This window comes from Cottoperca gobio, chromosome 1, assembly GCF_900634415.1.
Source record: "Cottoperca gobio chromosome 1, fCotGob3.1, whole genome shotgun sequence".
NCBI lineage: Eukaryota > Metazoa > Chordata > Actinopteri > Perciformes > Bovichtidae > Cottoperca > Cottoperca gobio.
In genome coordinates this window covers 12,792,425-12,806,907 of record NC_041355.1, presented here as the reverse complement: position 1 = coordinate 12,806,907, position 14,483 = coordinate 12,792,425, and the positions used below count along the sequence as shown (strand labels likewise).

The following is a 14,483-nucleotide window of genomic DNA, read 5'->3' as shown; positions in this document are numbered from 1 at the left end:
ACAGTCAAATGTCCTTACGGTGTCTTGGCAGAGCACACGTCTCTTTTTAAACAACCAGGTGGCGGCTGATATCTCGACTTGCATGGCGTTTGTGTCGGCACACTTTACTGCTGCAGGGATGACACAAACCACATTTCCCCTGCTGCTTTGTCAAGTGATTAGGGCTTTTGTTTTCCCAAGTCGCCTCCGTAATTAGTTTGATTTAACAGCGATGTATGGTCTGTCCTTATGTGCACTGTGGGTCAAGGAGGAGACGCAGCAAGACTCGATCCACACACAGATCGTAGTTGTTAGTTGAATCCTGAAAGGAATATGAAAGATACAAGCTAGACACCCAATGCGCACCAACTGTATACACACGCTCTTTCACTAACCATCTGAGCGCATATCTCTGTGTCGGCTCCATGCACTGATAACTCAACAGTTGTCCACTTAAATGTTCTCTCTCTGAGTGGAGGATGACATGTGTGTGTCTGTGTCCCGCTGTTTGACAGACCCCCTCATCATGTGCTCAAGTCGCCACAGCTGCAGCTTCAGAGACTGTGTGCGTTTGTGTGTATCCCCGTTCATGTAAAGTAGAGCGTGTAGTAGACTCAAGTGGGCAGTAGGCATGCTAACACTTGTGTGGATGCCCTGCATGTGTTTGTATGTCATACACATCTTACAGCTGCTCAGTTCAGCCAGTTCAACAACACCAAACAGCTCATCTCCCTCTTCTTTTCATTGTGAATCTGTTCCGTCGCTGAGCTCCTAATATCAGATGTTGTTTCTGAGTTACTTTCAAAGTGTCATACCCACACGAACATAAACATCCCTGACATGCACACTTAACTGTGAAACGCTCGTGAATTTGTGAGAAAACACACTCATTTCGAAAACAAAGATGTAACCATCTGTCGGGAAGTGGTGTCTTCCTTACAGCCAACCAGAGAGTTGTAGGCAGCAGAACAAAGAAGACATCTGCTGGAGCAACTGTTGTGACCTGACATAGAGATTAATGTATGCACGTGCATGTATGCATGCAAATACACATTAGTTATGTTATGAGACTGTATGCCACATACAGCAAAATATTTGAATAATCACATTTTCTATGCACCCAAAAATAAATCGAATGTGTGCTAGTTTTGTTGTCCGCCTTTAAATTGGAGTCTGCTTCATGGGGAAACGAGTGCTGGAACACATCTTAAAAACTCTATTATTCTACTTTTGCTTATTTTCCTCTTTTCATTTCACACAGTAACACCAGTTGAAGTTTTAGGATCTGTAACCAATTACACAGACACAGTGCCAAAAGCCTCTGGACGCCTCTGCCATGCTACCGCAGTCTAAGAATGACGAGCAGGAAAATGATGACAGAAATTCCCTGGTAGCTCTCACAGGCCTCTATCATTGGAGATATGCTGTCCCCTGTTGTCTTTTTGTCTGAAGCGCTTTAAACAGCAGTTTGTTTTTATCGAGGCTCTAATGTAATTTGCGTGTCAGCAAATTGCTTTTTAGTTGCTCCTGTGGTTTCAGATAGATGAGTGGCATCAGCAGCCATTTCCGATAATGGCAGTCAGCCACGCTGTCTCCCCTCTGGGCAATCTTGTTGTTACCTCATTTAACATGTCTTCCTGAGAAAAAGAAGGCTGCACTTTGACTCATCAATTCAGAGCTGGTTTCTGATCTATTACTGTATATAAAAGAAGGTGGAGCTCTGCGCTGCGGTTGGCTCTTCTCTTCGCTTCTCATTTGACAGTCGAGCTTATCGTTCTCAATTGCTATAAACATGACTGCAATTTTTTTCCCCAAACACATAAAAAGGAGAATTTGTGCATGTAAGCAGGCATTTAAATGAACATATGTGCATACATACTTATTTATTTGCCATATGTTCATGTGCGAAGATACATGTGTACACATGAAAGTGTGCATGTACGCTAGGTCATGCATATGACGCAGCTTGCATGCCAATTTGTACGTTCCTGCATCTGTACATAGACAGTCTATGTATGCAGTTAAGTCATTTATATTTGATATTCACACATCACATATTCAGATCATTCACTTCTTCTTTTCTTCTTCCCCTTTTTTTTTTACATTCTCGCTATCCAACCTCATTGTTGGCATATGACACGTGCCAGTTGCCTCCTCAGCATGAAACGTGCATAAAAATGTAGTGATGTCTGGTTGAATGCACCGCTCTTTACCTTTGTGCAGCTCTATTTCTCCTTCTCCTCTGTCTCGCTCCATGTAACACATGCTCCCCAGTGTTTCATCCATGTTCATGGTGACATGCTTGTCAGTCACTGTGGAGAGCCAGCCAGGCCTCTCCTCCAGCTGCCCCTGGATCTTTGAATCAGGCTGGCCTGGCTTTGCTGGGGCTAATTGGAGGGCAGAGCGCACAGCATGAGGGGACTGTCTGGAGGAGCAACTGGAGGCTATGTTGAAAAACACTGAGGGCAGAGAGAAATGGGGAAACATACAGGAACAGAACAGCAGTGTAGAAATGCGAGTGAATTAAGGAGAGCGCTAGTCAGAACGTCACCAGGCACAACCATTAGGCTGCTACAGGAGAGAAGTGAAAACCTTTCTTGAAATATGGAGAGTATACTTTTGTCCACATTTGGTTTGAGTTAAGCAAAAGCAGAATATTAGAAACAAATGGGAGACTGCAATCAAAGAGCTGCATCATAATGATGAACTGTTTTGCATTAACCCTCAAAATGAATGTGCAAGCTCTTCTTCAGTTTAATGAAATGGCAACTAGGAGAATGTCACAAGAAAATGGTTTCAATGAGCATATGTTTATGAAGCATGATGAGTGTAGACATGAGAAATCAGGGTGAACTGAATGTAATGGAACAGCATGATTGCCCTCTAGTGGTTACTGTGTGTCATTACATTACTTTAAAGCAATAATGGAATAACTTTTTCCCTTTCTGCAACTTCCTGTATTAGAATGTGTAATGTAGAATAAAATACAAGAAATGTATTTTCTTCGTGCCACAGAGGTAAAAAAGAAAACTTTGGAGATTTGTGAGTTGTTGTAAACACACATTCACTAACCCTAACCCTGTGTATTACCGCATAGTTAAATGACAGCAACATGTAAGCATTAAATAACGTTGTACTGTCATCTCTGTCTTCCTCCAGTCTGAGGCCTCTGGATGTGGAGTTCATGAGGCGTCTCAGCAAGGTGGTCAACATTGTCCCTGTCATCGCCAAGGCCGACACACTCACCCTGGAAGAGAGGGACTTCTTTAAACAGACGGTGAGAGGTGTGTGTGTGTGTGTGTGTGTGTGTGTGTGTGTGTGTGTGTGTGTGTGTGTGTGTGTGTGTGTGTGTGTGTGTGTGTGTGTGTGTGTGTGTGTGTGTGTGTGTGTGTGTGTGTGTGTGTGTGTGTGTGTGTGTGTGTGTGTGTGTGTGTGTGAGATGAGAGAAGTGCTTTTTACAAGTGTCTAAAAATACTGGACGTTTGAGATCATCCTCCCATCACACCTGCAATAACCTGAAGCAGGTCTTTAAGTTTAAAATAAGTGTATGAGAAGGTCGGCGGATTCCCCTCACTAACACACGTGTTTGCATATTCTCCACCACATGTTGGTAACACATGAAGAGCTGCCAGACGCCACAAACAAAAACCATCTGGGCGAACCCACATTGTACTCGTCTTGGTGAATACCGTATCATCTCTAATGGTAACACTCCGAAAGTCATGCTCAGTCCAGAAGGAAAAATTTAAGACCTCTTTTTTATTTGTAGCATTTATTTACTGAGCGGCGTTTTACAAACTCCTAAGTCTAGCTCTTTTTTAGATGCGGGACTTCTGCCCAGTTGCCAGCTGAGCAGGCAGGCCCTTCATTACCAGTGAATTACTGGGAGATCGTACAAGTCAGCAAGTTCAGAGGTTTCCGCTGTGAGGTACATGGAAAAAAAAAACATGACCTCTCTGAAACACGGCCTGAAGTAAAGGCGCTAGAAAGTAGCGTTTTGGTAACCAATTCATCAGTTTCTAATAGTAAGCTCAGTTAATTTCCCTGTTTTTGATACTTTGGTAATTGTCAAAGCTCTTTATAGTTTACTCATCTTTAAGTGCTGCTCATTTATTTTAGCCTTGCTAGCATTGTGCCCACTGCTTAAGGTCCAGACTGAAATATCTAAACATCTATTGCATGGGTATGCACATTTTTAAATGGTTGCGAGGCAATATCTCCGTATGAGTTTTGTGATTCCCCAGTGTTTCCACTTGCAGCATCTTTTTTTTAAATGTCTCAACAGTTATTAGATGGAGTGCCATGACATTTGATCCATATATCCACTGAGGCCAGAGGATGAAACCTAATGACTCTGGTTTATGACTTGATAATTGCAAACTATTGCTTTCCCTTCAGCCTCGGCTATATTTTGTGATAGATGCTAATTAGCAAGTGTGAGCATGCTAACACACTAAACTAAGATTGTGAACACCTGCACCTTCATAGGAAGATTTTAAGCAGTAGCCTAGTCACTTGTTGTTCCCCTCAGGGGTTATTTTGCTTTTACTTGGTATGTTACAGTAGTCTCATTCATAGCAAACTAACACACAACAAGACTCCTCAGGCTGTAACGTCACCTCGTTATCATGGCTTCCACTGCTACAGCAGATTCCCGCTCCACCTGGCTTGAGTCTTAAACGATCTCCGCTGCATCACCTCCTCGTGTGCTTCTCTTGGATAATTCTCAATCCGCAGGAGGCAGACAGCCACCTGCCTTCCTCCATCATTTCATTTCATCTATCATCTTCCAAGACTACAGACCTTATTCATTTTAGAGAAGGACCATGGCCGTCTTGGCTACCGTTTCCCCCCTGATGCCTGTAACACCGTCCAGTACGAACAAAGCAGAGATTGAACCCGGCCCTGGCAGAGAATGGAAGCCGCAGGGCTTGTAGCTGGATTGTTTTGGTTGGCTGCACATGCTCTGTATGACCCTGAAGATTATTGACTAAAAGCCTCTCGTGCCAAATGTTTTTTTCACTTTCCCTTCAACAACTTGCAAACAGAATGAGAGGGGTTTTCTGAGCGGGGTTAAATGTTGAGCCTCCGTGTGTCCAGCTGGGACTGCCTTTTCGCATTTCTCTAACCAACAGTTGATGTGGTTTTTTTTGTAGAATTTCACTTGGTTTGCATCCTATAATGTAAGCCTGAGAAAGCTTCCAAGGATAAACAATGACATGTTTGATCAAGGACCAAGTGGAAATTGTCAGAGTAGTAATTGTGGGAGTGAACAGTCATTCATTAAAAGGACATTTCTCCCAGAAGCTTGTCCGTCTATTTTTCTGCATCAGTGCCTGAGTTTCAGTCATTATAAAGACATACAAAGCATAGGGGAGACCATTGTATAAGTCATACGTCTGGATTTATTTTTTTCCCTAAGAGCGGTTAACCTCCATGTTAACTCCTCCGTGGCAAGGATATTAGGAACCATTTAATGTCAACACCAGCACGTATAACAAAACCAAGTGTTTATTTAAGTCCTCTAGCGCAGGGGTGGGGAACCTTTTTTCCTATCGAGGTCCAATTTATTTTTTACAACATCTTTCGAGGGCCATACTAATTTCACTTTTCTTATATGCTGTACAAAAAAGCAACTTTTTTATCCATGTATCTTTCTGTTTTATCAGAAATCCTTTATTAGTCCCACAACGGGGAAATGTATCTTGTCACAGCAAAAGAACATATGAAGTAAAAAAGGCAGTAAACAATAATTAAATAGAATAAAAAATAATATAAGTACCAAGTGGTTGAAAATAAAGTGAGTATTGCACATGGCAGTGATAACTGCACAGCAGTGGTGGAACAGTCTGTTCTTGGTGTGGTGGTCTACCGCTCTATCTGTCCATGTGTTTATGTTAAGCTCTGCAGAGAGCTGCTTGTTGGGCCAAACTCTGCCGAAGAGCGTCAACTTTATCCAAACGCACTCGTCCTTTCAGCTCGTGCAGTTTGGTATGTCACATGGTGTAATGACGTTCAAGATCATCACCGCAAACGCGTCCGCACAAACTAGGCACACTGGCCTTTTACTTCCACAAAGAAATAATCGTTCGTCCATTTCTCCTGGAAAGTGCGACATTCCGCATCCACATTTCTCTTGTTTACACTCGCCATGCTGCGTTCACTGATGTTAATGACAGTCTCGTTTAATATCTAAGTTTTTTGACATGACGTGATCACGTGATGACACCTACCTCTCGTGTTGTGTTCAAGGACCCTGATCTTGGCCAGGAAAAACAGTCAGTCGCCCGTCTATTCTTCGTGTGCAATCACGTGACAAAACTGTAACGTATGCCTGCGACGCCATGTTGGATGAATAACAAATCATGCAGTCCTCTGCAAAGGCAAGATTCAGAGAAAAAGTCCAAATTTGCGGCCGTGACCCGTACACGCTAAAGCCGTCGGATTATATTGAGGATTTGGATTCATTACCGCCGATTGAATATCCGGATATTGTGAACTACCTTGTGCTACAAACGTCGTGGGCAACCAAAGCACAAATTAAGGCATACAGGAGCTTAGATGCTTATAATGTCTTTGTTTCTGGCTGGGTTGGTAGTCTTCTTACCAAACCACTGAAAGATGACAGGGTGCTCGTCCATGCCCGTGTAAATCAATCTCTAAGAGCTCGAGATGCATCGCTCAAGCCGTGGTTTGTGAGTGAGAAGAGCGGCGATGTTATCCTCGCTAATGTAAACATAGCTTTAGCATGAGCTCTTACCAGATATAAAGTGGACACCACACACGGGTGAATTGTGCTTTTTCTTCTGTTAAATCCTCACGAGTTATGTGGCTAAACCAGCTTACGGCGTTCGGTAGACAGCAATTCATCCCTCTTTTGTGGATCGTTGTTTTTGATGATTTTAGGAAATCTAAAGAACCATTTCTCTGGGTCACGAGTAGCGTTATGACCACAATTATACACTGCGCACAAGGTTGCCATTTTCTTTCAATCTTAGACGTTTAAATACAAAGAAAATTACGAAGCATTGCAGCAACTCACACGTGAACGGCCGCCGTCTTGGTTGTGTATTCCAACCAACATGGCTGAATTCCGGGTTGGGAAATAAGCGTGACCTCACATGCACACGATCTATTGCTGTCTAGATTTTTTAGTTTTCTTTACTAGTGGATTTCTTTGCGTGTTTATGAATTACCTCGAGGGCCGGATCAAAAGGTCTCGCGGGCCGTTTACGGCCCGGAGGCCGGAGGTTCCCCACCCCTGCTCTAGCGGGTCAGAGCAGCTTCTATTTAAGTCTCCGGCCCAGACTTAAATACCTGTATGTAAACAACATGCAGTCCAGGCATGATGGTGACTAATTTGCCTTTAATGTCGGTGAGATGAGACTTCCCTTTCTTCAGTGTCCGTCTCAGCGCTCATTACTGAAACCGATGTGTAATGATTCAGCGATTGTGAAAAATGTCTTAGAAATGTGATTACCAAGACGTAAAAAAAAAACCTATTTAACTGAATTACTTGGTCAATTATGTACTATTTAAGATAACTTTGTGAGCTGTTACTATGTATATTTATGCAATTAGATTTCATATTGCTGTGTGTCATTGTGCTTGGCTTTGTGCAGATTAGGGAAGAGCTGCGAGCCAATGGAATCGATGTTTACCCTCAGAAAGAGTTTGACGAGGATGCAGACGACAGGATGATCAATGACAAAATAAGGGTAAGTTCAGTCAGTTCCCTAGAGGGTGTCCTCCTGTGACTCCACCTTTTTTATATATAGCAATCATTAATGTGTATTTTGCAGGCTTAAATTAAAGTGTTTTAGTAAAGGTGTAGAACAAAAAACATGACCTGAAAACAAATCAGTGGTAGTGCTTCAATAACTGTGTGCATTTGTGCGTGTGTGTGTTTGCACGTGTGCACTCAACAGGAGATGATCCCTTTTGCTGTTGTGGGCAGTGACCAGGAGTACCAGGTGAACGGAAAAAGGATTCTGGGAAGGAAAACGAAATGGGGCACCATAGAGGGTAATGCACATGAATCCTAAGACTCACTCGCACATAAAATTGCACAGCTGGTTATTTGTCCTGCTAAACGGACCATAGAAAATGATTCACCAGGCTGAATAATGCATATTTCCTGACGGTCTAAACACAGATCAGCATCAGTAAAAGCTGAAATCCATTGAGTTTAAAATAAATCTCACATTTATGTATTACAGATTGGACTAATAATATATCATAATGTCCATCTGAACGGTGTTCAAACACTGAAACGTCTCACACCTGGGTTACACCTGTTCAGTTGACATTGCCAAAACCATCTCGCTTTATTACTCTGATAGATAATATGATCACTTGCATGCCACCAGGCCAGTTGATGGCATTTATACAATACAGCAACACGGTGAAAAGATTCAAATTTTTTGGTTTATTTTCAACATGTGGAAATTTACGAACTGCAGCTTTAAATTCTGGCCAGCTGGTTTAACCATCTGTTGTTTGAATACCAGTGTGTTTGTTTACATGTCTCTCTGAGCCTGTAACTAGGGACATGTATGAGACAGGAGGAAGAGATTTACAAGGACTTTCTGTGTCCTTTGGGATAACGCGGACACACTGCCTCACACACACTCGCACGCAGCGAATGTGATACAGGTTACATTTGTTGGCCTGTGCTGCATGCTCACACTGCCAAGGAGGTTCATAGCAAGCAATGTCCTCATCTCACCCATGCGTGCGTGCGTGCGTGCGTGTATGTGTATGAGAGATGGAGGGGGAGAGGGAGAGGGAGAGGGAGAGCGAGAGGGGACATCTGTCTGGAGTGAAAATATGATTAGAGGACAATAAGTTGGCTGAAGTAGGCCCAGACAAGGGACTGTTACTGTTAAACAAATGCGGTCTCCTTCCCTGGATGCACTTCAGCACCCTCTTCAGCAATGCATACTGAGCTCTAGTTTTATTGGCTATGCTATAAATGCATTGTAAAACATAAATATGTCGCTAAAAATAAACCATTTTTATAGCTTGTAAATTATTCAGGCCGTAGAGTCGAGAAAGCTGCTTGTCTATTTCACCTGGGAACCACCTACTGGTTCACTGGGAATGTGACCTTGTGAGAAACATAAAGGTAGCTCAGTTCAGCTCTTAAAGTAACTGCGTTCTGTACTTAAGTAACATTTTAAAAACAGGGAAGCTGTAGTGAAGTTACTATTCAAATGAACATTTTTGCATTAAAACACATGACAAGCTTAAAGAATACAATATATATTTATTTTATTACTTTACTTGAATGATTACATTGGTTCTACTTGAACCTCAGAAGTGCATTTAGTTTGAGCTAAAACGAGGCAGTTTTACTCCCTGAGAAGATTACATTTCCGAGGTAGTACCTTGAGCCCTCTTAGTGTTAAGAACTTGAAGGTGACTGCTGCTCTCTTAGCAGGCTTTATGAAATTAACTCCACAGAACGGCAGGGGCGAGAAAGGTGAAGTACACGGACTGTGGGACAAATGCCGTCTTGTCCGGCTAAAAGAACAATGGCTCCATTCTAGTAAATCCAGGCGGCGGGTAAAGGGGAACAAGGAAAAGGAGGAGAGAGGAAGCTGCTGGACTTAAATGTCGGCACTGACTTCTGAATTTAGGCCTGAGAGGCGAAGTCTCTATATCACAAGTGGAGAAGAAAGTGTTTATTATTTTCAGGGGTTGGGGGGGGGGGGGGACATTAGAGATGGAAGAAGCAAAAGGAGTAGAGGAAGTCATGCCTTAAATGTATATATTGTACTGTATAGAGGGACAAGAGAGTGAGGTTACCGGTTGTGCAGCTTTGTTACAAGTTAGTAGCGCCTTCCCTTGACGCCACTAATCAGCCATCACAGACCCAGCAGTTATTCCACTCTCCTCCTTTCAAAGAGAATTTAATTTCCTGCCCATGGATTTCAAAGCTTTACATAAATAGCACCCTCCTTTTTTTCATTTACACTCTTGACATAATCTATAATTCAAACATGTGTTAGCCCTACTGGAGGCACCAGCAGCTTGTCACGGGGAGTTTGTTAAAACGTCTCACTTAAAGTTCTCCAATATAGAGGAAAGCAGAGATGTATTAAATTACTCAAATGGAGGAGTGTGTTATCTTGGCTTAAGAAAATTGCTGGAGATGTCATGTTAGAGGATGCCCTTCAGTTGACTTGTGAGCAACACTGCCATTTTGTGGTGCTTTTAGGAATGGCAAGTGAGCTGGAATAGAAGGATCTTAGTTATCTCATTGCCTGTGTACGTAAAGCCCTGATGTATCTGCTGAATAGCAACCTAACAACTTCCTCTCTTCTCTCTCTGCAGTTGAGAATATTGCACACTGTGAGTTTGCTTACCTGCGAGACCTCCTCATCAGGTGAGCTTCCATCATCACTTTACAGTTTTTGAATTTCACCATGTATAAGAGCTGATATTAAAGACCTGTTAGGGACGAAGCCTCCTGCTACATTAGAAGCAACTCACTTTGTGTTGTAATGAATTGGAAACAGCACTGAGACTATATAAAGCTTCACTTCCCTTCTGAAATCTATACTAATGAAATTCTTTTAGATGGATTGAGTGCTTCCCTAGACAGTGTTACAACAGGCATTTCCACAAAGATTCTCCATTAAATGTTAGCATTTGAGTTGCTTGTTAGTACACAAACAGGAGCCTTAGCTATGCCGGACTAGGTTAAAGCAATGGTTCCCAAACCTTTTTACACATCGATATTGATGTTATCTGAAACATTTCCATAAATATAACATTCAACAATATTGGCCTTTTCACAGTCTGTCCTAAAAACCTCATGGTATATTGCTATATTTACCTTAAAATGACAAAGAATAAAAATGAAGCATGCTAAATGTTAAATGTATTTCCTTTTTGTTCAAAGGTACATTTATTTAACATTTGAACTTTAAACGCGGGACAGCTAGCTTCCCCGTGTCACAAAAAGCTGCAAGCCAGTTATTTAACCAAAGCTTGGCCCGGTGCCACTGCAACTACTTATAACATATGAAATAACACAATAACACGTATTTTGCTTAGTAGGTATTTGCTGTTGATAGCTTTAGTCAATACTTACCGGTGTTGTAATGCAGTCTTCTGTCTTTCAGGACACACATGCAGAACATCAAGGACATCACAGGCAGCATCCACTATGAGACGTACCGTGTCCGCCGGTTAAATGAATCCAACGCCCATTTCAGCTCGCACCCATCCGACCATCCTGCTGCTCAACCAAAGGCCAACGGTCAGCCCGAGGTGCAGCACAGCGCTCCGCAGGCCAACGGAGTAGCTGCTCAGCATGAAGTCCTGTCCCACGAGATGTAGAGTCAAGATACGATATCGGGACACGGCCAGGCACAAAACCTACACTCGCACATGTATTCTGTTTACATTAACAAGCCCACACTCATGCTGTGAAGCACATTTTTTTTTGCCATAAAACTACCTAACCACAGGAAGTTCTAAGACGCATGATTCAGACTAAATCCAAACATTTTCCTTCTGTGGGCTTAATTATATTTTCCATCATTACAATTCTGAACAAAATCATGTCTTCCTTGCAGATACACATTCTGTACAGAACATGTTTTTTTTTTCTCCACGTCTACCTGTCCACGCAATGCAATTCAGGATTGTTTACAATAAACCATGACAGTTGTCAGGTAATGGATGAACAAAAAATCTATACATATACAGATTTGGCTGCTTTGTAGAGCCCGAGCTGACTGTCAGGACTGCAGTGGAGTGCAGTAGCCATGCAAGTAAGATTTAAGTAAATCATCAGTGAAACAATGTACAAGATTTTGATCAGAATCAGATTATGATGAAAAAAGAGTGCCCATAGAAAAAAAATCCTGTTGTGTACAGAATACTTTTGCAGCATTTTGGGTTGACGGGAGGTTTAGCCATGCAGGGCTGTCCAGGTGAGGAGAATTGGCATAATTCAAAATGAAGTGAAGCATTTCAGATGATTCTACATTAGCTCTAAACTAGGAATAACTGTTAGAGCCACTGGCCTGGTCTGCGTTGTGTTGTGGTGTATAGATCCTAGGGTTAAGTAAGGACATTTAGATTAGGTTTATAGTACCTTGGAGAAAATACAGATATTGTTGACACCTCCGCACTGCAAAATAATAATTTTTAAAAAACGAAAGCAGTGGCAGTGTGGAGCAGCTTTCGCTAAAATTATTCCCACTGTCATTTTTCCTTTTGTGTTATGATGTTTAAAAAAAACAACCTTTTTGCCAAACCACCCTGTCTCTTTCTATATAATGCCAATGTTGTGTAATACAGTCATACCTTGCATTTTACATTGCTCATTTACTATTGTATTTGTGTCGCTGTTGTTCATGTTCTAATATTGTATACTTTTGGGAGTTGTGGAGAAATCTGTGCAACCTTTGTCCCATGCAGCCGATTTGTCCATGTTTTTCTGACCAAATAAAAGTCTTTTTTTCTGTTCTAAAGAGAAGCACATACAGTATATAGAGTTGATTTATGAATAGGTATTTATGTGTATGTTAAGTGTAATCAGTTTATTTCACCTTTTCATTCAAGCTGTTTGCTTCCAGAGGTTTGTTCCAAGTCTCTAACAATGATGATCGTTTAGCTTTACACAGTGTTATTTGTGGCCTGAATTCATACAGTATGTTGTACCCTGTTGGCTAGACTGCACTATAACTAGCACCAAAGTGCGAAAGTTGTCTATATTTGTAAATTGATTATTAATAACCACAACCAATCCTCCCAATAGATAATGGTTAACAGTGATATTTTACAGTTTCAAAGCATTTTTTCAGAGTGGAAGAAATTGTGCCAAAATAACTTAAATAACACCAATAAAATTGCAACGTTTTTTAAAAATATTTGTGAAGAATGTGTGCATTAATATAAACTCAAGGGATATTTTATAGAGGTTACATCTAAATTTAGAACATGTTTGTTTTCCTCAAGTCAAAACCAAAGTGAGTTCCATACACACAGAAGAGATAATACATTCACAACCAAGAACTATTGTCTTCTATCCAGAGAAAGTTATTGGGTTACACTTTGTTTACTGTTGTATAGTTCTTGTGTACTTTGTTATGGTATTATAGATTAAGGTTTTATCTTTGATATGCTATCTCAAAGAATAAAGATTGATATTTTTATTGTTTAAAGTTTATTGTCTTGATTGTCAAAACAATCCTTCAGAGAAGTAGGGACACTTGGAGCTGATGTTTCTCTATGCTGATGGTATAATTAATTGGAGCATTTATCACAATTCTCACTACGTTAAACCTACGAAAACATGTCAATATTCATCAGTTGGTAACTCCGTTTTAATGTTGTTTAATGATGTTAATTAATTAGTTCAGAAAATGTTCAGTGTATCTTGTTTTAAAATTCATTTCTTTAGATTTCACCTTAGATCTGATTGATGGAGTGAAATCTTTTTCATTAACATTCAATTATTTCAAACACATTTATACACTTTGAATGTTTACGGAGATATCGGCCTCTAAGTAAGGAATACGCCACCACTGCTTACTGCAGTAAATATAGAACATCTCAAAGAGTTGTGACATTTTTCAACATAACTAATGTCATTGTGTGAAAAAAGTGCAAATGTTAGACATGTTCCCTCAAAATGACTGATTGAGGGTACAGTTGTTGAACAGTAGTGAAACAGTGTAAAGACATTAATTTATTTGTATTGTTTGATAATATTACTGTATATGCTCTATATTATAAAGACTATAAGACTATATATAAGCCGACTGTATTAACAATATGCTCAGCTGGAAACCTGTTGAAAAGATTACTTTTGATGTAATGACACCTGCTCATTAACTACGGAAAGAGAGCAGATCACTTGTCTTGAGCTCAGTTCATAGTTAGCATTCATATATATATAAAAACCTGTAGAGTGCACACTACACAATACAGCCCCAACTGGGAGGAAATGTGAATTTGGCGTTTGGCAGTGGCATCACACCACGCACCCACACCACTGGTTTCGTAATGTGTTGATACTGTAGTTTGTCGAAGGTCATTGTCACCCGTTCCCACGTTGGAGTTCCTGCTGTGGCATTTCCTGCCATCTCTGCATTGAATTCATTGGTTTGAAAACTCCGCTGTGCTGAAGATGACACCGCCAGGGTGACAAATGACAAACGTGAAGGTGAGAGACAATGAAAGTTCCAGTAAAATCACTATATATTGAAGACTCACCTAACGTTGACACTTCTATCTAAACTGTTTCCCAGGCAGCCATCCTGAAGCATGAAGGTGAGTGATAATGACAACTGTGACACTACTTTGACAGCTCCACTGGCTGGCACAGGTACTAAACCAATTTGGTGGTGCATATGAACTGACATCTGTACTTTCTCACAGACACAGCATGTTTTCATCTCATTCAATGACTTTTCCCAATGAAAATTCACATAATAGTAGAACACATTGGACAGTAACATGTGCTACAAAGATTGAAACCT

At 41.1% G+C, this 14,483-nt stretch overlaps 1 protein-coding gene across 5 annotated transcripts in view; it reads left to right on the top strand.

Annotated features, from left to right (window-relative positions):
* The window catches only part of septin9b (septin 9b), a 72,324-nt gene extending 59,161 nt beyond the window's left edge, over positions 1-13,163 (top strand). For all 5 annotated transcript variants that reach the window (XM_029433613.1, XM_029433602.1, XM_029433592.1 and 2 more), the window contains 5 exons: positions 3,139-3,256; positions 7,602-7,697; positions 7,908-8,004; positions 10,318-10,369; positions 11,112-13,163. In XM_029433613.1, the coding sequence (XP_029289473.1) occupies positions 3,139-3,256; positions 7,602-7,697; positions 7,908-8,004; positions 10,318-10,369; positions 11,112-11,328 (580 nt within the window). In that variant the 3' untranslated portion in view covers positions 11,329-13,163. The remainder of the gene's footprint in view (positions 1-3,138; positions 3,257-7,601; positions 7,698-7,907; positions 8,005-10,317; positions 10,370-11,111) is intronic.
* The last annotated feature ends 1,320 nt before the right edge of the window (positions 13,164-14,483 follow it).